Here is a 19,951-nt window from a genome sequence, read left to right on the forward strand (position 1 = left end):
AACTGTATTTTAAGAGATCTAGAAGCTGTTGCTCCCCCTAACCCTTCCCAACCCTTGATGAAGAATAAATGGGAAATTTCCGACAAGAACAACAAACATCAGATGAGCAGCTTTCCTCTTCTTCTCAAATCAAAGTGCAGAAGTGAAAGTGGTTTGTGTGAATGTGTCATAAAGGAGGAACTGCCAGTACAAAGAGGTCTGTTGAAGGAGCATTAGGGGTCAGTACAAGAAGGTCAGGGGTCCATGCAAAGGGGTCAGGGGTCTGCAGGAGGAGGTTAGGGGCCGGTGTGAGGATGCCAGATCATTCTTCTGTTTTCCAGGCAGTTCCATTTGAAAACTCTCTGTTCTCGTCTTAGAAGATGCACAATGACGTTAACAGAAGAAGCCTCTGGATAATGTTGTTTTTAAATGTCAACTTTGCTACAAAAAATGGAAAACCTTTGAGTATGGGATGAACTTAAGAGTGTTATTTAGCAGAAGCTGCATCTGAGGATGTTAGTTTTCTGCAGGAGGAGACAAATTCTCTCCAGTTGCCAGCGTGAGATTCGAAGGCTCAGACAATCTCAAATTGCTCGAATCCACCTTTATCTCAGAGCCTCTGCTTTTAATGTTACTGACTGAGTCTGTGTCCAATAAAACAGCGCTCACAGTCCCTTTAACTGTGACATCACTGCTTTGTTTTCCCTGAGTTCTTTTGTTCACTGTTGTCTCTCTTCTCCTCAAACAGGACCAGGTTTCTGGATCGACCACCTCCACTGTTCTGAAGAACCTGCAGCCAGACACTGAGTATACCGTCACCGTGGTGCCCATTTATCATGAAATGGAGGGAAAACCGCAGTCTGAAAATGGGAAGACCAGTGAGTCCAACTGATGTTAAGACAAACTTTGTGGGATCACCCACAAGAGAAGACAGAATGGTTTGTGGTGGAAAAAGAATCAAGTACAACAGAATTCATTGTCCTCATGGCCGGAATATGTCACCCTTATGGGATGTATTGATTGACTGGCACTTAAGTTTATTAATACATACATGTACATTACAACATACACAAATGCTGATTTTGTCACAGAAAAATGTGAAAATACATTTGCTTCATGACAAATACTGTATTTAGTGTTGAAACTTTTGGAAGTTGCAACTCGATGGTCCACAAGACCAGAATTCCCACAGGATCAGTTCCTATTTCTCTCAAATGTACAAACATAAATATAAAATGAGGCATTTAACAGATCTGGAACCTTAAAACCAATTATGAACAGTTCAGTTTCTACTCTCAGGATTTGATTGATAATCAAATTATTTCCATGATGTTTCATCACATTTGGTACATTCTGTTCGAGGAGACACGCCACATGTTCTCCAACCCTGACCAATCAATTCCTCCTGTCATCATGCGAGTGCTGGAACATTTGGGGTTTCTGTAACAGTCACACCAGCTCTAACTGCTATTCTGTCTCAGACCCCCTGGGTGGAGTGAAGAACCTACAGGTGGTTGACCCAACTTTCAACACGCTGACGGTCCGCTGGGAACCGGCGGTGGGCAACGTCCGAACCTACAAGGTCATCTACGCAGCTCAGCCTGGAGGAGAAGAGCGAACGGTACATTTACAGGCTGAACTTAGGTTCACATGCAGGTTGTTCCACGCCATCAGCAGCCCCGTCCGTTCCATTGACTCAGCATCTCACCATAATCACATTAAGCTGTTGTTGTGCTGACGGGGTTTTTTTCCTAAAGGAGGAGATATCAGGAGGTACCACCAGCACCATCCTAAGAAACCTGGACTCCGACACTCTCTACAACATTGCGGTTGTCCCCGTCTACCCAGATGTAGAGGGCATCCGCCAGGATGAGACAGGAAAGACAAGTATGTCAGTTATTCTAGATGCTCACGATCCTCAGTGGAATTATGTCAGTCACATCTAAACCGGACGTTTTGTGATTAGCTGTGTCACAACGGGTTTCCCGAGAGTCAACCTGTATAGATAAATATGACTAACATTCCTCTATTCCTCCATCTGTTGTTCTTTCTTATACTCATAATTAATATGATTCCATTTCAACTGTTTCATAACCTTTTTAAATATGTGCCTCCCATGGAGATTTTATAACCGTTAACAACTAAACACACTTTGATATAGATGTGTGAGGTTCTCAGGACAGTGGATGTTGCCTTTTGTACAGATTGCAAAGCTCCTCAAGGCACATTGTGATTTTGGCCTTTATGAATAAAACTTGAATGATTAATTGAGATGTTGATCATGGATATCAACCAGATTTTTCCTAGTAAAGGTCATAAACTGAAACAACTTGAATTTCCAGGAAAAACACTAAGCTTGTGTGATGCTGTCTGCTTCTTTCAGAGCCTCTTGGTGGCGTGAAGAACCTCCAGGTGACTGACCCCACTACCAACTCTCTCAGAGTTCGCTGGGAACCAGCCGAGGGGGACGTCAGGCAGTACAAGATCATCTACGTTCCTGCCTCTGGAGGAACTGAGAGCTCGGTCTGTTTACACGCATTGACATCAGTTTTATCTAAACAGGCCGAAGAAATGAATCAACTCTGACATGTTTAACCAGAAACATCACTGACATGTCCTGTAACACTGAACTGTAACAAGATACATTCTAAACATTTTTTGTCCCTCTCAGACTCAAGTGTCAGGGATGACAACCAACACGGTGCTGGCAGAGCTGCGGCCAGACACCGAATACAAGGTGACGCTGGTGCCTCTTTATAGTGACGTGGAGGGAAAACACGTGTCGGAGAATGGGAAGACAAGTGAGTTCAGCCAAAGCTGGCAGCTGTACAGGGCTGCAAACAGTTCTAAAACTTCTTTAAACTTCTCTGGAACTTCTCTTCAAATGTCTTCAAAACTTGTTGGGTGAAATGAAAAACTTTTTGATTTATTATCTGGCGTTGACTCACAACAATACAGTAATTTTTTGTTATCATTTGGTACCAACTATTTTTATTTTTAGGTAGACAAATAATTTAATTAAATATGTGCAAATTAGCAGAAAGGAATTGTGAAAAATTTGAATTCCTGCTGCATTTTGGCAAATGATAGATTAAATTTGAAAATATTGTCATCAGACATAAAGAGCCAATACTGAACATGTTTAGACTCTGGTTCTGGGCAACCACAGGCCCATCAGTAAAAAGCCTGAACAATGACAGAAGTCAAACTGCAGCAAGTTTCATGATTTCAAAGAAACATCAGCAGACGTGATTGACAGTTTACAACGGAGGCACCTCAAGGCATTAAACTTCTTCCGTCTCGTGCTCGCCAAAGGTCAGAGCAAATGCTAGGAATTATTTGAAGCTACAACCCAATTCAAGCTCTAAGTAACACGGGAAAACACTCATGTAACGTGTTTACAGAGGCGCTCGACGGCGTGAAGAATCTGCAGGTCACTGATCCAACCACTAGCTCTCTCAAGGTGCGCTGGGAGCCGGCGGAGGGCAACGTCCGTCAGTACCGCATCATCTATGTCCCTGCAGCTGGTGGTGCTGAGGACATGGTGAGTCAACAGATGAAATGAAAAAGAATCTTCTCAACTGTAGAATGATGTGAAACCTTGTCACCATTTTTATTTTTTTAGTCGTGTCTCACGAGTAAACATCAACTGGATGTCCAGGAGTTGGACTTATTAAAAGGTGTGTGTGTGTGTGTGTGTGTGTGTGTGTGTGTGTGTGTGTGTGTGTGTGTGTGTGTGTGTGTTTGAGCAGGAACAGGTGTCTGGAGGCACCACCAGCACCACCCTGAGGAACCTGCTGTCAAACACACCCTACACTGTGACAGTGGTCCCTGTTTATCCGGAAGGAGAGGGTCTTCACCAATCTGACAACGGAAAGACATGTAAGTCTCATGACATCATCACGCTGAATATCTGGGACATGGAACGAAGACTTGAACATCAGTCTGGGGCAGTGAGCAGAGACCAAAGGTCATGGTTTTGTTAGCAAGGTTAAAGGAAGAGAACCAGATGCTCTTCCTCCTCTCAGATAAATTAAAGTCAACTATACCAACATGTTTAGAAACAGAAGTCAACATGATGCTGGCTCCTCTGAACAGACGCCACACTCCTCATCTCATCCTCTGAAACCTCATATAGACAAACACTCACTGGAAAAGTTCTGTCACCTGCTGAGCGAGCCAGCAAAAAGCCCTAAATCACCCAAACCCTGAGGCATCCACTTCAGGATGGGACCTGAGGAGTCAGAGTGATTGATCGCACAAACCCCCCCCCCCCAAAAAAAAACCACAAGATGCTGTCAAGTCTGGAGGCTGTTGTCGATAAATGAAGCCCCCAGACGGGATTGCGTGGGTTTTCTCCGAGTGCTGCTGTGTCTATGAGGTTGGACGTCCCGTTGTGTGAGCTGGTTTTCTCTTCCTGCCAGACGGCATGCCGAGCAAAGTCAGCAAACTGGGCTCTTAATTGGAGGCTGAGATGAAGATTCCATGAGTAGTTCCAGCGGGCAGCAGAATGTTTGATTTTGACTCCACAACTCTATTGAGAAATATTTGATTGTGTCACTACTGAGAATGCTGCCGTTGTTGCCGTTGGACAGGGGTGGGAGTGGCGGTGGAGGGTAGGGGTAGTCTTGTGTTTGGAATCCTCTCAGTCCTTTGTCATCGTGAAGATTTGAAAATTTGTGACTGAATTTGATTTATATATCACTGATCAAATGCCTGGAAGTGTCTGTCCAACATGTTTCCAACGATGGTGTTGCCAAAAAGACACGGATGTGAGCTGAGAGCAATGGCCACCCCAGTCCACAGCCTCGTGGCCTCTGCTCAGGCTCCCACTCACATCACCCACTCTTCTTGTTTTGATCTTGGTTTTTGTGCTTTTGAACTTCTATTTCCTTTTTTCTTTTTGTGTCTTTTTTAAGTTATAAAGTGAAATAAACTGGACATCCATCCATCCATCCATCCGTCCATCCATCTATCCATCCATCTATCCATCCATCCATCCTCTTCTGCTTATCTTGTTAAGGGTCGCGGGGGGGCTAGAGCCTATCCCAGCGGTGGGGTTCACCCTGCACGGGTCACCAGTCCATTGTAGCGCCAACACACATAGACAGACACTGAACATACAAACTAAAACTAAACTAACCCATCTGTCATGAAGGTAGCTAACCCCAACCCCCTACCCTCCTCCAACATCCAAATGGCAGGTTGTGTTGTAGCAGGCAGTAAAGGCTGCTCCACTAGGGTCAGACAGGGGGAGATGTACAAGACAAGGTAATTCATCCCTGGATTTCTCGTAGAAGTAAAATGAAGGCACCGCAAGGGTGGCAGCGATTCTGCGACTGGTCCGTACGGCACCTGGAATTTTATTGGTTGATCATTGCGTGAAAAGAATTCTGCGATGACAAGCTCTGAGCCACTTGAAGATTTCAGAAGAAGCAGAACATTTTTTAGGTTTTCCTGAGGGCGCAAAATGTAAACGTTGAATCAAGAGAGATGTCAAGTCATCATCTTAAATAAAATAAAAGGTAGATTTGAATGAAGTGTAAAAAAAATTGACAGGTAAAATGAAACCTCTGTTTTTGTTTTCATTGTGTCACACAAGCCATTGAACCATTAATGGCTGATGAAGAGCTGGTTGATGTGACTTCTGTCACTGCAGATAACGTATAGTTTGTGGATATACAGATTATTGATAACTAACATGACACCTTTGCACAGCTGTAATTGAATTGAGCTACTGATGGTTCTATTCGTGAGGTTGATGTTCTCACTATTTCTCCTCTTTGACAAATGCGTCACCGTTTTCCTGGAGGCGTTACTGAGTTGAGGGAAAAAAGTTGTGCTTACAGAATTGATTTAAATGACATAATAGACACTCTCGAGGGTAGAGGACCATTTTAATGCAGTTTTCTCTTAATGGAGGAGGAACTTCAGCCTCCATTGACCTGTATCTCTGTATTGGCTTGAAGCTGCTGTACCAGGGGAGGTGCACATCTGCTTTGGATTAAAGGAGAAGTTAAGGGCTTTTACATAAACCCAAAAGCTTGCTACTTCTCTTCTCACATTCTCCACATCAACACTATAAAACCATTTTCTGCTCTCAGCATTTGAGTCTGACGGGGATTCAGTCTCGTTGAAGAGACGATTTATTCCTCCATTAACATTTTTCCGTGATAGAAGCCAGACGATGACTTTGAGATCTTCCAACAAAACCACCTCACTCTCATTTCAGCTCAGCTAGACATTTATTCAGTGATTTAAGGAGCTCTGACCATTAATAAACACTTTGCGTTTCAGAGTTGGAGCAGTGACTGTGAAAGCTGCAGACGCTGAGCTTCATGTCCTCACAAGAATGGCAATTCATCAGCAGACAGTTTAACATGATGTTTTACTCTGTTTTGCCCTCTGTGACCCTGCAGTGCCACGCATGCCACCAAGGAACATCCAAGTGTATGACCCCACCCCCAACAGCCTGAATGCGCGCTGGGAGCCCGCCACGGGCCAGGTGCAGCAATACAGAGTCACATACTCCCCCCTGACTGGAGCCAAGCCAGCTGAGTCGGTAAGTAGTGACACAAGTCACCTCCATGAACAGATGACATCTCTGCTAACAAAACCATAGACGCGTGAACGTCATGGTCAGACAAAAAAAAAAAAAAACTTTCTGTGGAGTCAGATTTTTATAAGGTATAAACCAAAAATTAAACCTTTTAAAAATGTTTTAAGCAAGTTTGATTATTTTGGTATTCTCATCATTGTCTTTACAATTAATCAATAGAGTATTTGGATGAAAAATATTGTAAAAGACAAAAATAATCTGTAAAAGGTACATTCAGGTGTCTCGTTTTATCTGAGCAATCGTCCAAAACCTGATAGTCCTTACTGGGAATCTGTAATCTCAGAATGTTGAGAAATTATTGACTGGAAATTAATCCCCCCTTTTTTTGTGGCTCAAAAAAAAAAAAAAATCAAACCTGCTCACACCTGCTCTTAAATCTTTGCCCTGACATTTTGGAACACTTGACTCTGCTTGACTTTGTGTGTCAGGACTTGTGACTTTTGACTAGTCTTTTGATTGTCTTCTTCTGTTGTCTTAGTTGGGACAGACAGCTGAAACTGTTTGTCTGACTGTTTCCCTTCCCTCCAAATCAGATTTAACCTTTTGATCATTTCATGATCTTATTTAAGGGAGCTGACATGTGTTCCCATTGTCCTTCCTAACATGTCTTCTATGGATGTCTGAGCAGGAATCCTCTTAAATACTGAAGTGGTGACTTGTCAGCATTCTGACTGTATCTCTTCATCAGTACAAACATCTTCATCTGGATGTTTTAGAAATGACTTTCAGCAGAGGTTTTTGAGCCATGTGGCTAGAAATGAATCACTAAAACTGCTCACAGGTTCTTTTCCCTACATTATTTAAATGTCCTGTATGTATGAGATTCTTCAAGCCATTATTAGAAGGTGTAGTTAATGTTAGCCCATTCTGTGGGAGCGTTCCAGAGATGCAGCAGGATTCCTGGTCATGCTACCAGCCTGAGCCAGGACACTAAGCTCATCTCAGCATCTGTTAGCAAAGCACCAGTAAGCCTTTGTGTCTGACAAATCTAATGCTTTATGATGATAAATCTAAAAGTGTTGCTAAACCATGACTATCATTGTTGGAACTAACCGGCTCATCTCACCTTAAAACCTCAATACTCACCCAGACCAGGTGGGATACTTCAACCCCCTGAGATTTCCCCTTGAGAACAGCATCGCCTTCAGCAAACCTTCATGATCTGGACCAGAGGTCTGGGTTTTGAGGAAAGTGTCCATTGCCTTACAGGAGCATCCTACCATTAGGCTTCTATATGTCTTGATGTGAGATGTCAACCACAACATCATTACTGAGCATCATCACATGGTCTGGCACACCAGAAGCTGAGGGTCCTGAACCTTCAGAGATATTTTTGTTAACCAAAACCAAGCCTGTGGATGAAGGTGGGCCTGAGCCCTGCCAGCCACCAATGTGTTCCTCATGATGTAACCACAACGCCGCTAGATGGGACAGGACCAGTAATCCTGGCGACAAGAGACACTCTGCAGTCATCCTGCCGGTTATAAAGCACACCACTACGTGTCCGAGCCTGACAAGAGTCGTTGACAGACCACCATTCTCCAGATGCTTTACAGCAGCAACTGTTTATCAGTTGCTCCACTTAATAAATGAATGATGTGTTTGGCATTCTCCCCCCCAGGCTGTTGTTAGTGTTTCAGAGCCTCTTTGGCAGCAGAATGCAGGACTGAGCTCATTATGTACATTATCACTGCCAGACGAGGACAACCTCTGACCCCTAGCTTGGGTCTCCTTGCAGGTTCTGGTTCCAGGAAATGTCAACAGCGCCTTTCTTGACAACCTGATCTCGGATACACCCTACTCAGTCAGTGTTGTAGCTCTGTACGCTGATGGTGAGGGGAAGTCGGTGAAGGGCAAAGGCAAAACATGTGAGTCCAACAACAAACCTGTATGTGGAGACTTGTTTTCATTGCCATGTCTCGTGTCAGAGCTGAACATATCTCCTGTAAAGGTAGTGTCTGCAGCTTGTCTTAATTATGAATTGTTTGTCCCCTCACTGCATTCATTTGTTTGTTGTTTGGAATCAAACCAGTGACTCATAGCACCGTAACCCTACACCTGTACTGGCTCATGTACATATCAGATTTAATGTCTGTTGTGGTCGCAGTGCCCCTCGCCGGCCCCAGGAACATGCGAGTGTTTGATGCCACTACCAACACACTGACCATCAGCTGGGATCACGCAGAGGGTCCGGTGAGGCAGTACAGGATCGCTTATGCTCCCATGACTGGAGACCCCATCACAGAGTTTGTAAGTGAACTGTGGATCATATCCATCATGTCTTCATGAACAAATAACCATCTACTGAAGCTATCTAGCTACTTATTAGTGCAGTAATACACTATTACTTAATGTTTGCAACAATGGGATCCAACATTGATACAATATTAATGCATCCTCAATTGTGAGGACATTAGTGAGGGTTCGGTTCTGTTCGCAGTACGACAAAGATGAGTATAAACAAGTTCACCATACATTAACTGTATTTATGACTCTATGATTCATTTATTCCTTCAGTTTTTGCCAGGTGACAGATTTACCTGTAACTGATCCTTTTGAAACAAACACTAACATTTACATCTGTTTTAGTGAAAATGCGTGAAAACCCTACAAGAAAGAAAATGTTTATGTCATCTGTTAATCAGCCATGTCATCACCCCTGACAGATGAACTTTAGGTGATGGATCAACTCTCTTGCTGTTGTCTTCGCCAAGAAGTTCTGTCCAAACAACGTGGTGATGTCACGTCTCAGGATTCCTTTGGCTGTACTGAGATGAAAAACACTGATTAGTGAGAATAATTACAGGTTCAGTCAAACAAACTCTGTAATCTGGCCTCTAATATCCTTATTAATAGTCTTACATAATGAGTTGGACTGGCAGCAGCAGAGGAGGCGGCCCAGCTGGGGTCCCCCTCAGCTTGTTAGCGCAGCACCTGTTCAGTATGAATCAGTGATGAGACAAGGAAAGTACTTATATAAATGCATGTCTCTATTACAATTCAGCACCTGTGACCCAGAAGAGGGTGACATTCCTGTTGGTCAGAGATTCGTCTCTGAGTCAAGGTGAAACACAAAGAATGGACAGGATTTTTGGAGATGAATGCAAACTTCATGAACGGGGCGGTATTTGGGTTGTCAATGAGAACATAATTAATTATGTGAAAGAAAAAGAGGACAATTATTCTCATCCATCTATTGCTTCTTTACCTTTATTCACTTTTGCTGACATGCTTAATCTGCCCCACATCAGCCTCACTGCCTAGTGGACAACTCACGTGACACTCCCCCTCTTGTTGGAGGAGCCACATCAGCTGTGCAACATGCTAACACCAAGTCCATCAGGGTAACCTATAATCAATGAAAAAACATAAAACGAAACTAACAGCATCCTTGTTTGAAGTACCAGATGGTCAGTATCAAGCCGTCCTCCAGATGTTATTGGGCCTCACTGACCAATTGATCCACAAACAGAATTAGTTATCGCTCAAGAGGCTTCATAGATAAAGTGCTTTACATTGTTGAAGTGTTCACTCTCCTTCAGGCCATGATGGTTTCCCATAATACCCTTCTTTCCATTCTTGGAGGTCAAGATGGCAGCTGTAGTGGCTAGCAGGTCCAGGACCTTCCTTTGGACCCACCAGCATCTCTAACTCTCTTTGATCCTCAGACTGTCGTCCCCGGTAACAGAAACAATGCCAGGCTGCAGAATCTCCTCCCTGACACGCCGTACAACATCACAGTGGAGGCCATTTATGCTGAGGGCCCTGGAGGATCCCTCAACGGAAACGGACGAACATGTGAGATTGTGACAGGCACCTTTCATAACAGCTGAGAGATGAAGTGATGGTCAGACTTTTGTTGAGTAGAAACCACATCAAACACTATTCATCTCCATCATTTGGCCAGAAGTAAGAAGAAATAGTGACTGCAAGAGTTTTGTTAATCTCAGACTACAATTTGACTGACGTCCTGTAGATGAGTTGTGTTGCTGCTGTTTTTTGTCCATCTACTTGTCATAATGTGTCTTGTTTATCACAGTCGGCTTGCTGAGTCCAAGAAACCTGCGAGTGTCCGATGAGTGGTACACACGCTTCAGAGTGGCGTGGGATCCTGTGGCAGCTCCAGTGGAAGGATACAGGCTGATTTACTCGCCTGCTGGTGAGACGCCAATGTCCACACGACACATGAATTAACCATCATGGCTGCTGAAGATGAAAATGAAATCAATTGAGTGTCATGTCTTCAGTAAAATGACACAAGTATCTGTAGGGTTAGTTGTTTTGTTTTTGAATAAAAGAGATAGCAACAGAATAATTCAGAAAAGAACGTCATTATTTTGCTTATTTGAGCACTTCATTTGAGATGAGATGTTTCTGAACAGTTTTGTTGTTTCAGTGGTTGCATGAAGAATTCAAATGTTGATATTTATTGTGTGCTGAATGACTGTTGTCGCCTCTGTTGTCATGGCAACCCTGCCAGTGATTGTTGGATGTGCTCTGACGTCAGCGTGGTTGTGATTGCAGGCTCTGGCCAGTCCACTGACTTCTTTGTTGGTGATGTGACCACGTACACTCTACACAACCTGCAGCCTGGAACCACCTACGATGTCAAAGTGATGGCGCAGTACACTGGAGGCACCAGCTCCCCACTCATGGGACAGGGAACCACATGTATGTTCCTTGATTTCAGGGAACAGTGATAATGATCATACAATGATAACAATATTGCCTTTCGAGAACCATGTATGCTTCATGATGCAAAACTCTAGTTCATATATGATGATCTATATTTTGAGTGTTTGTTCGTGTGATGTGCTGAAATGTCCCAGTGTACTTGAACGTGACCAACATTGAGACCTATGATGTCGCTCATGACAAGTTCTGCATCAAGTGGACTCCTCATAGAGCTGCTACGTCCTACCGCATCAAGCTCCACCCTGTGGACCGTAAGTTTCCCCCCCTTGCTTTTGCTTGTCCGTCCTCATGCCTGATGGGTATTTTCACTAACCCTTACAGAACCACTCCACACGAGTGTAGGCAGTCAAGGATGCAGAATCATGCACCTCGATAACTTTGCAGTGGTCTGTAATGACAGTATCCTAACGATAACCTTTACCCTGGCGACACTTAGTTGCTATAGCACGAGAGGGCAGCACTTTCCAGTCATTCATTGCCCTCTGTCAGGGTGAAATGTGATACTAGTGCGTTTAGATAGGCGACAAGTTGAACCTTTAAAAGTTAATTTTGATTGATTTTCATCTGAAGGTGTCTGATCGATCTGTGGATCTATGAGTCTTGGAGATCTTTTCAGTGAGGGTATCTCTGGACGGATATTTGATGATGGATTCCATGACAGCTAGATCAAGCCCTGATGACTGTTTGCAGTAGAGGCCATAAAGTCCGCCCCCTCACCGATGTAGATGAGACTTTATATTTGAGTTGTTTTAAGATCAGTCATGTTTACCAGTCATGACCTGTAGCAGGTGTAGTGATGTATTGGCTTCATTTTAGTACATGGGAGGAAGTGGAGGTGCCTCATCCAGGGCATCTCACAGGACAAGCTCGTGTAAAGCTGCTGAATGTTACCATGACAACAGGTTCACTTCCACGGTCAGACCCTGATCAGTGGAGACTTTGTTGACAGGATGCCTTGGGAAAATATACTGCCAGATGATGTCATACGTACTGATTTCAGACTTGATAACGTTCAGCAGCTGAGTTGACTCGCCTCTCTGATTATCCTCTGGCCTGGTCGTCTGGTTATTATACCAAACAGGATGCAGGTTTTGGACTGAAAGCATTTGACCACCGTGTTTTCATTGTCTTTGTCTGCAAAGATGACATCCTCTTCAATTACTGCCGCATCTTTGAATCCCATCTGGTTCAGATTCTCACCCAGTCACGGGTTAGCAGGAACAACCAGGAAGGGAGGGTCCATATTTATGTCTATATGGTAGTCATTAGCCTCTTGGACCGCCATGACAGGTTGCCAAAACAAATATGGCTCTGCTATCGTGAGACAGATGGCATGTCAGTGGCCACCAGATGATCAGAAATCCTCCACCTGATACAGCAAACAAATCTATCGACTGTTTGTTTTCAAGTGGAAAAGTAAATAGCAGGAGGAGGTGATGGTGAGATGAATGCCGGTTCATTGCCACTGATTTCTCCTTCATGGGAACACTGGTCAGAAGAGTTTCTGCTTCCAAGAAATTATCTTATGTCCAGGTGAAGTTTTGTCAGCTCAACTCAGAGAACAGTGCAAGTAAGTGCCGTATGTCTTCCCAGAAAAGTTTCTGACACCGTGTTGTATCGTTAGTCAGATCGTTTTTATGTTATCATTAGCTCATCACGCAGAACACTCGTCTTTCTTTCTTTGTGCTTTCTGTAGTGCTCAGTGTAAATCAAAGCCCTCAACTATCACAGAGACACAAGAGTGAAACATTTGTTGGGTTTGTTCATCAGCGTGGTGTCAAAAAGGAGGGAAGCTGCTGCCTCACGTAAACAGCTGCATTTATTTTATTTCTGTGAGGAACAAAACCAAATGCATTAACAGAAAGCCAGAAATCAAAGATCCCAGGCTAACAGTTTGGATGGCTCGTCTTCTCAGTGGAAGATCTCTGAGAAAATGAACACAACACTCCAAATCGTTGAATATTTTTCCCCATTCTGATGGCAAGAAATTTATCATTAATAATTATAATAATTACTATAATTATAGAAATAAAGGATGGAACCCACCACCAGTTGTAGAAAAATTAATATCTGTTAAGATTCTCTGATTGAGAGTCTGATGACTGGCGGCATGTTTCCTCCTCTCACAGCCTCCAGCAGAGGACAACATGAGGTCACCATACCAGCCGGCTTGCCTCAGTACTGCTTTGATGGACTGTCTCCTGACGCACTCTACACTGCCTCCGTCTTTGTCCAGACCCCTAACTTAGAGGGACCAGGAGTCAGTGCTAAACAGAGAACCTGTAAGTCTTTGGAAAATTTGACATCCCCCTCTGTCCCATGATCCTATACTTTGTTTCAATGTTCATATCAGTTACAAGTGTCTGTGGCAGGGCTGGGCAACCCTGTGCCATGGAGGGCTGTGTGTGTGCAGGTTTTCCTTCCAACCCAACCCTTTAACAGGTGATTCCACTGATTAACACTCTACTGTGGCTGAAGGAGTGTTAATCAGTGGACTCACCTGTTAAAGTGTCTGGTTGGAAGGAAAACCTGCACACACACAGCCCTCCATGGCACAGGGTTGCCCACCCCTGGTCTATGGCAACAACCTGATGGTGACAGTTCTCCAATGTGTTCTCATGCAATTCTGAGTTGGTCATGTCAGGGATGAGGTGTGTTTGTAGTCCAACAGGAAGTGCTCATCTCCTGGTTCCTCCCCCAGCAGCCAATAGGATCGCTCCATGTGATTGTGGTGATTGAACCAGTAAATCAGCTCTGGTGAACAAAAGTTGATGATCTTCCAGGTTCAGTTCATCAAGATCATCTTCACTAATGAACCCTCTGATGATGCTGGAAGCCTGGATGCTACGTTAGCAGTGCTAAGCTAACGGTAGCCTATGCAGGAACTACACCAGGGTCACATGACTTCAAGGTCACTACCACTGAGCTTCAGGCTTCTTGTGTTTCCCTGATGACCTTTAATGACCTCCACTACCTTTGAAGGTTCTTCTAGACTCTTGTTAGCAACCCACTATGTGTGTGAACCACAGAGCGCATGTCACAAACTCTGGCTATCAGACAGGTGAAAATTTAGCAAAAGCAGCCTGGAAGAAAGTTTTGAAATGACCTCTGTTCGTTGTGTAGGGGATAGGGATTAAAACAGCTCCTCTCAGCTGGACATTGTTGAATAGTTTGCCATGTGACCATCAGTGAGTTCATGGTTGGAAAACCTACCACACCACTGTGGCAGTTCCTTTACAATATTCTAATTGACCTGTTGGTACAGCGTTGTGATGGGACGCATCTCCGTCACCTATCTAAACGTGTTTATAGCCATGAGCTTTGTTCTGTCAGATTCACATCATCGTCAGTCTTTCACTGTTGTTCTCTAAACAGCCATGTTTGTGTCTCTAAGTGGTTAAACCAACTCCAGTTCCAACCCTGCCGCCGACCCCAGCCCCTCCCCCCACCATCCCACCACCATGGGCAGGTAAGCATATCTATGCTGCTTTGCAGCCCATGTTTAGTCCATGTGCGTTCATGAGAGTGTCCCCACGATCAATAGTCCTCTCTAAGTTGTCTTCGTTTTTTTTTTTTTTACGTACAGAAAAATGTGAACAATTTCTTTCAAAGTTTTTAAATTGTGTTATCATTTTATAAGCATTAAACCATAAACACACAAGTCTCTTAACACCAAACTCAGACTTCTCTGACCGTCACCTCACAGACGTGACGACAGTCAGCTTCAGCTCAGTGAGCATGTGCAAAATACTGCACTGGTTCTCCCCTAGTGTCTATAAATGGTACTACAGCTGTTGCAGCTGGATGGTTTTGTGTTATAATCTTTACCATCATCCAGTAGAGATCAGCAATGCACCAGTGAACAGAAAACATCAACACCTTACTCAAAACTTAACTTAATGTTTTCGCATTAGAAACAGGAGAACTATTGTATCTGCGCACAACAAACTGAACATTGATTTTAGGTATAAAAGATTCATGTCCTTAAGCAAAATGACCAATGAAGTCAGTCGGAGATGACGGTGATTTCCACTCGAACTTTTCCTGAAATTTCCACCTTCTTTTGTCTAGTGCAAAGCTAAAATAGGGTGTTGAACATGGTAAGGTTTGGAGCTCTTCGGCCAGCGAGGAATTAATAGCCACCACATGTGCTGCCAGTCCTGCGAGGTGCTTCCAGCTGTTAGGGAACCCGCCTGTCAGAGCGACAGCTGGCTGCTGAATCAGGAAGTCACAGCAGTTTCACGCCTTTATGTATCGTCTAAAAGGAAGCATCTTGCTCACCCTTTGGTGACAATGTTCTTTACATAAAATTCTTCCATTCACTGTGTGGTGGTGCACGTGTCTGCAATAATGTGATGGTACCTGGCGTGTAGCTGGTGGTCTCCAGAGATCCTGACTGACTTCTTTTCCTGCCTCAGTATGTAAAGGTGCCAAAGCTGATGTGGTGTTCCTCATTGATGGGTCCTGGAGCATCGGTGAGGAGAGCTTCACCAAAGTCGTCCATTTTGTCTCAAGTGTGATTGGTGCATTTGATGTTGTCGGACCCTCAGGAATGCAGGTTTGTATTGAAAATAGTACCCCCCCATATTATGAAGCATAATCGCAAACAGGCTGACAGTGAACATCTCATGACAAACACCTCCAATAAATGGACACTGGATCGCAGCATGCCAGCTGTAATGTGATTAACCAGTTAAATATTCAAACCAACATTTTCACAAGATTTTCATATTTTAACTCACAATAATTTTCAGATGGAGCGTGAAAAGAATGATGAAGGAAATGTGCTGCAGCTGAATCTTTGATATGGAGAAATAAAATGCGGCCTGGAGTTGTTCGGTAATCACCCCGTGTGAAGCCAGTTGTTCCGAGTGATGTCATCGAATGTACATTTTCCCACTCGGCCCCTGCATGTAGTTGTTTCCATGAAAGCCAGGCTGCTATTTAGTGATTCAGCCACTCTCCGAGCAAAGCATCTGTTTCTCTGAAAAATAAGTTCCAGCTGATCTTTTCGAGAATCTTGAAGGTTGTTTAACTTCACTTCCAACATTTCCAAGCATTCTTTCACAATCCCAAAGATTCTTGGCTCCATCTGTCACTGCCAGTCAGCAGGCTGGAAGCACACCTATGATGACAATCACCCACATCCTCTCATATTTATATGAAAGTGTGTGTGTGTGTGTGTGTGTGTGTGTGTGTGTGTGTGTGTGAATGTATAAATAAATAAATAAATATATATATATATATATATATATATATGTATGTATGTATGTATATACACACATCAGTGACGTCAGATCTGTAAACATATGAAAAAAAACTGCATTTGATAACAGACAAAAAATGTTCTCCATGTTTTGGCTCCTGTCTGCCACAGCTTCTTCAGCGCTTTGCCTACTTTAGCGTGAACCTCCTGCTTCCACTGAAAATCCAGTTTAGAAAATTGTTTTATCTTAGAAATGTAACCCTCCATTGTGACATTACGGCCTCTCAGGAGGAGAAAATAACTGAATGACTGCACTTGACTGTCCTTACAGTAAATTGGAGCGCGCTGTCTCTTCTTCTGCAGCGGAGCGGAGGAGGCGCAAGCAGAATCCCTGGGCTCACTAGCGCCTCCTCCGTGAGGCAGGAGAACTGCGTGTCTCACCCGGCACCTTTTCGCAGCCGCTTTGTGATCGCTCAGCACAAGAAACACGTTACACACTCATCCAGTTTTCGACAGAAACACTGTACATTCTATTCACCAGCTAAACTACAGAAATGTAGTTCATATAGCTAAAGTACTTGAACATTTTAATGGCGCCATAGAAACAAGGCCGGATTAACCATTAGGGCAACTGGGCAGTTGCCCAGGGGCCGCGGGCCCTCTAAGGATCCCGTGGCCCCGTGGCAATCAGTGCAAAAGCAAAAAAAAATTAGTCTCACTATGCTTTAAGCCTGACAGCTGCCGCTGTAGCTTTTGTCAGCGCAAGTCCAAGTTGAGGGGCAGAGCCCCCTCATTGGTCGTCAGCCCGCCATGGGGCGGGTCAAAGCAATGGTGATGCCAATCAAGGCAAAGGAGATTTCGATTAAAAAAACAAAAACAAAAAAAAACAAAAATGGAGAAACCTGGTGGTCAGCTTAGTGGGAGCGCTAAACGAAAACTAAAAATGGACAGGGATTTTAAAAAGGCGGAAAGTTTAAAGAATATACCCAAAATAGGTAATCAAATAAAAAAAATAAAAAATTTTTCCAAACCGTTTGGGGGGTTGGGGGGGGCACTAACAGGTTGTTGCCCAGGGGCACTGTGGAGTGTTAATCCAGCCCTGCATAGAAAGAGACAGCAAGACGGTCCCTGCGTAGCCAGCAGCACAGTTGGCCAAGTCATCGCACAGTCCCTGGGGAGGCTCAGCTGCCTGCTGCCGCACCGCACGGCTCTTCTCAGTACTTGAATGATGAATATGACAAATCTGTGATTTTGAATAAAAAATAACTTAAAACTGGTTTAGTTCAAAGAAAAATAACTTTATAGTACAAATCAAACGATAAATACAATAATTACATTTATTTTCTTCAATTTACATTTTTTTTCTTTCCATGATGACAGGTGAGGCACGCCTCACTTGCCTCCCCTGACCGCACATCACTGACACACATGCATATATATGTGTGTGTGTGCGTGTGTGTGTGTATTCGTGTATAACTTTGTGTCATTCTGCGCACAGGTGTCATTTGTTCAGTACAGCGACAACGCCAAGACGGAGTTCAAGCTCAACGCTTATCAAGACAAGGGTATCGCCATGTCTTCACTTTATCTCATCCGCTACCGAGGAGGAAACACCAAAACAGGTTCAAATCACACACACACACACACACACACACACACACACACACACACACACACACACACACACACACACATATGTGCACATATGTATGCACACACTCACATGTGGTCCTGTTTGTCGGAGTGTAGGCATGGCATTGAAACACACCTATGAGAAGGCCTTTTCTGTGGAGAATGGCATGAGGAGAAATGTCCCCAAGGTGGTGGTCGCCATCACAGATGGACGCTCTCAGGATGAGGTGAAGAGCAGTGCTGCCAAGCTGCAGCATGCAGGTAACAATGTCATCACAATCCTTTTTTATCACTGCAAATGAAAGTCTGCTTAGTCCCTTGCAACTGAATCCTACTGTTCAATTGGACGCGTGACATAAAAGGGAGCAAAACTGCTGCTGAAAGAGTTGATAACGAGATGGCGTCTGTCTTAACTTCAGGCTACAGCGTGTTTGCCATTGGAGTTGCCGATGTGGACTTCATAGAGCTGCAGGGGATCGGGAGTAAGCCCAGTGACAGACACGTCTTTGTTGTGGATGACTTCGACGCCTTTGACACAATCAAAGAAAACCTCATCACCTTCATATGTGAAACGGCCACATCATGTGGGTTCAGCAGCATAATGGCCAACAAAGGCTTGCAGCTATTATGGGATGTTGATTTGTGTGGTTGTTTCTCTCTCCTGCTCTGCAGCCTGCCCCTTGATTTTCCTGAATGGATTCACTTCACCTGGTGAGTTTATTAGAACCTGAACTTTATGTAACCCTTTCATAGGTCCGGGGTTCCTTAGTCACATGTCTGGTGTGTGTGTGTGTGTGTGTGTGTGTGTGTGTGTGTGTGTGTGTGTGTGTGTGTGTGTGTGTCTGGCAGGCTTCAGGATGCTTGAGGCATTCAACCTGACAGAAAAGACATACAGTTACGTTAAAGGTGTATCCATGGAGACCGGCTCTTTCAACAGCTACACGGCCTACAGACTCCACAAGAATGCCTTCCTAACTCAGCCCACAACGTGAGTGTTGCATCAAACTATGGATCATAATTCAGTTGTTGACATTCAAAATGGATGACCGCTGTAACCTTGGAGACCTTTGGTAGCCAAGCCACAAGACAAGGTGATTGGTGCTGCAGGAAGAAACCATCACCTGAGTGAACCTGAGGTTTGTTCTGAAGCTTTCGGTGTTGTTGTTGGTGTTGGGAGCATGAGGCGTCCTGACAGTCTCACTTCTCTCTTCAGGCAAAGTGGGTCAGTGGATTTATGATGCTGGTTGAGGTCAGGCAGAATATCTGCAGGTCCTGACAGCGCTGAAGCTGCTTCACTCAACAAACCTCCGCAAGGCCACTTCGTGCAAAGCCACCAGCTGACAGTCGAGTCAGCTGGTGGCTTTGTCCTCTGCTGGCTGTTAGAAAGACTGCAGGTTTATAGAGCAGCTTTAGACTGTCATCTTGTTCAGAAGTACTAACATCAGCTCTCCTCTGGTCCCAAAAATAGAGATGTCCACCCTGACGGTCTTCCCCAGGTCTACACCATCATCCTGATGTTCCGCCTGCTGCCTGACTCACCCACTGAGGCCTTTGACATCTGGCAGCTGTCAGCTAAAGACCATAAGCCTGAGACTGGCGTGACTATTGACCGTAAATAACCTCTTTTATTCTACTGTGTCTGTGTGTGTTTGTTGTGCGCAGAAGGGGGAGTGCCATGTGACAGTCAGCCTGTTCCCTCTGGGTTCTTTGGCTCAGTTGATAACCACAAGAATGTCACGTCATTGGTGTGCTCAGCTGGCTCTTGTGATGTGTCATGGTGTCTGTCTCCACCTGAAATCCTGCAGTGTTGGTCCCTGCAA

At 44.3% G+C, this 19,951-nt stretch overlaps 1 protein-coding gene across 7 annotated transcripts in view; it reads left to right on the plus strand.

The window, feature by feature from the left end:
* LOC147243478 (collagen alpha-1(XII) chain-like) overlaps positions 1-19,951 on the plus strand; it is an 86,784-nt gene that overhangs the window by 46,752 nt on the left and 20,081 nt on the right. For 4 of the 7 annotated variants that reach the window (XM_086188604.1, XM_086188606.1, XM_086188608.1 and 1 more), the window contains 23 exons: positions 728-857; positions 1,461-1,600; positions 1,737-1,866; positions 2,363-2,502; positions 2,651-2,780; positions 3,384-3,523; positions 3,729-3,861; positions 6,399-6,541; positions 8,337-8,466; positions 8,706-8,848; positions 10,267-10,396; positions 10,638-10,757; positions 11,123-11,269; positions 11,428-11,544; positions 13,423-13,575; positions 14,688-14,762; positions 15,712-15,851; positions 17,998-18,121; positions 18,249-18,392; positions 18,551-18,715; positions 18,804-18,842; positions 18,981-19,119; positions 19,600-19,742. In XM_086188604.1, the coding sequence (XP_086044730.1) occupies positions 728-857; positions 1,461-1,600; positions 1,737-1,866; positions 2,363-2,502; positions 2,651-2,780; positions 3,384-3,523; positions 3,729-3,861; positions 6,399-6,541; positions 8,337-8,466; positions 8,706-8,848; positions 10,267-10,396; positions 10,638-10,757; positions 11,123-11,269; positions 11,428-11,544; positions 13,423-13,575; positions 14,688-14,762; positions 15,712-15,851; positions 17,998-18,121; positions 18,249-18,392; positions 18,551-18,715; positions 18,804-18,842; positions 18,981-19,119; positions 19,600-19,742 (2,995 nt within the window). The remainder of the gene's footprint in view (positions 1-727; positions 858-1,460; positions 1,601-1,736; positions 1,867-2,362; positions 2,503-2,650; positions 2,781-3,383; positions 3,524-3,728; positions 3,862-6,398; positions 6,542-8,336; positions 8,467-8,705; positions 8,849-10,266; positions 10,397-10,637; positions 10,758-11,122; positions 11,270-11,427; positions 11,545-13,422; positions 13,576-14,687; positions 14,763-15,711; positions 15,852-17,997; positions 18,122-18,248; positions 18,393-18,550; positions 18,716-18,803; positions 18,843-18,980; positions 19,120-19,599; positions 19,743-19,951) is intronic. The other 3 variants (XM_086188605.1, XM_086188607.1, XM_086188610.1) reach the window with 1 other exon arrangement.

The sequence above is a fragment of the Aulostomus chinensis genome, chromosome 20 (genome assembly GCF_037954235.1).
Source record: "Aulostomus chinensis isolate RoL2024-O1b breed Wild chromosome 20, RoL_Achi_v1.0, whole genome shotgun sequence".
Lineage (NCBI taxonomy): Eukaryota > Metazoa > Chordata > Actinopteri > Syngnathiformes > Aulostomidae > Aulostomus > Aulostomus chinensis.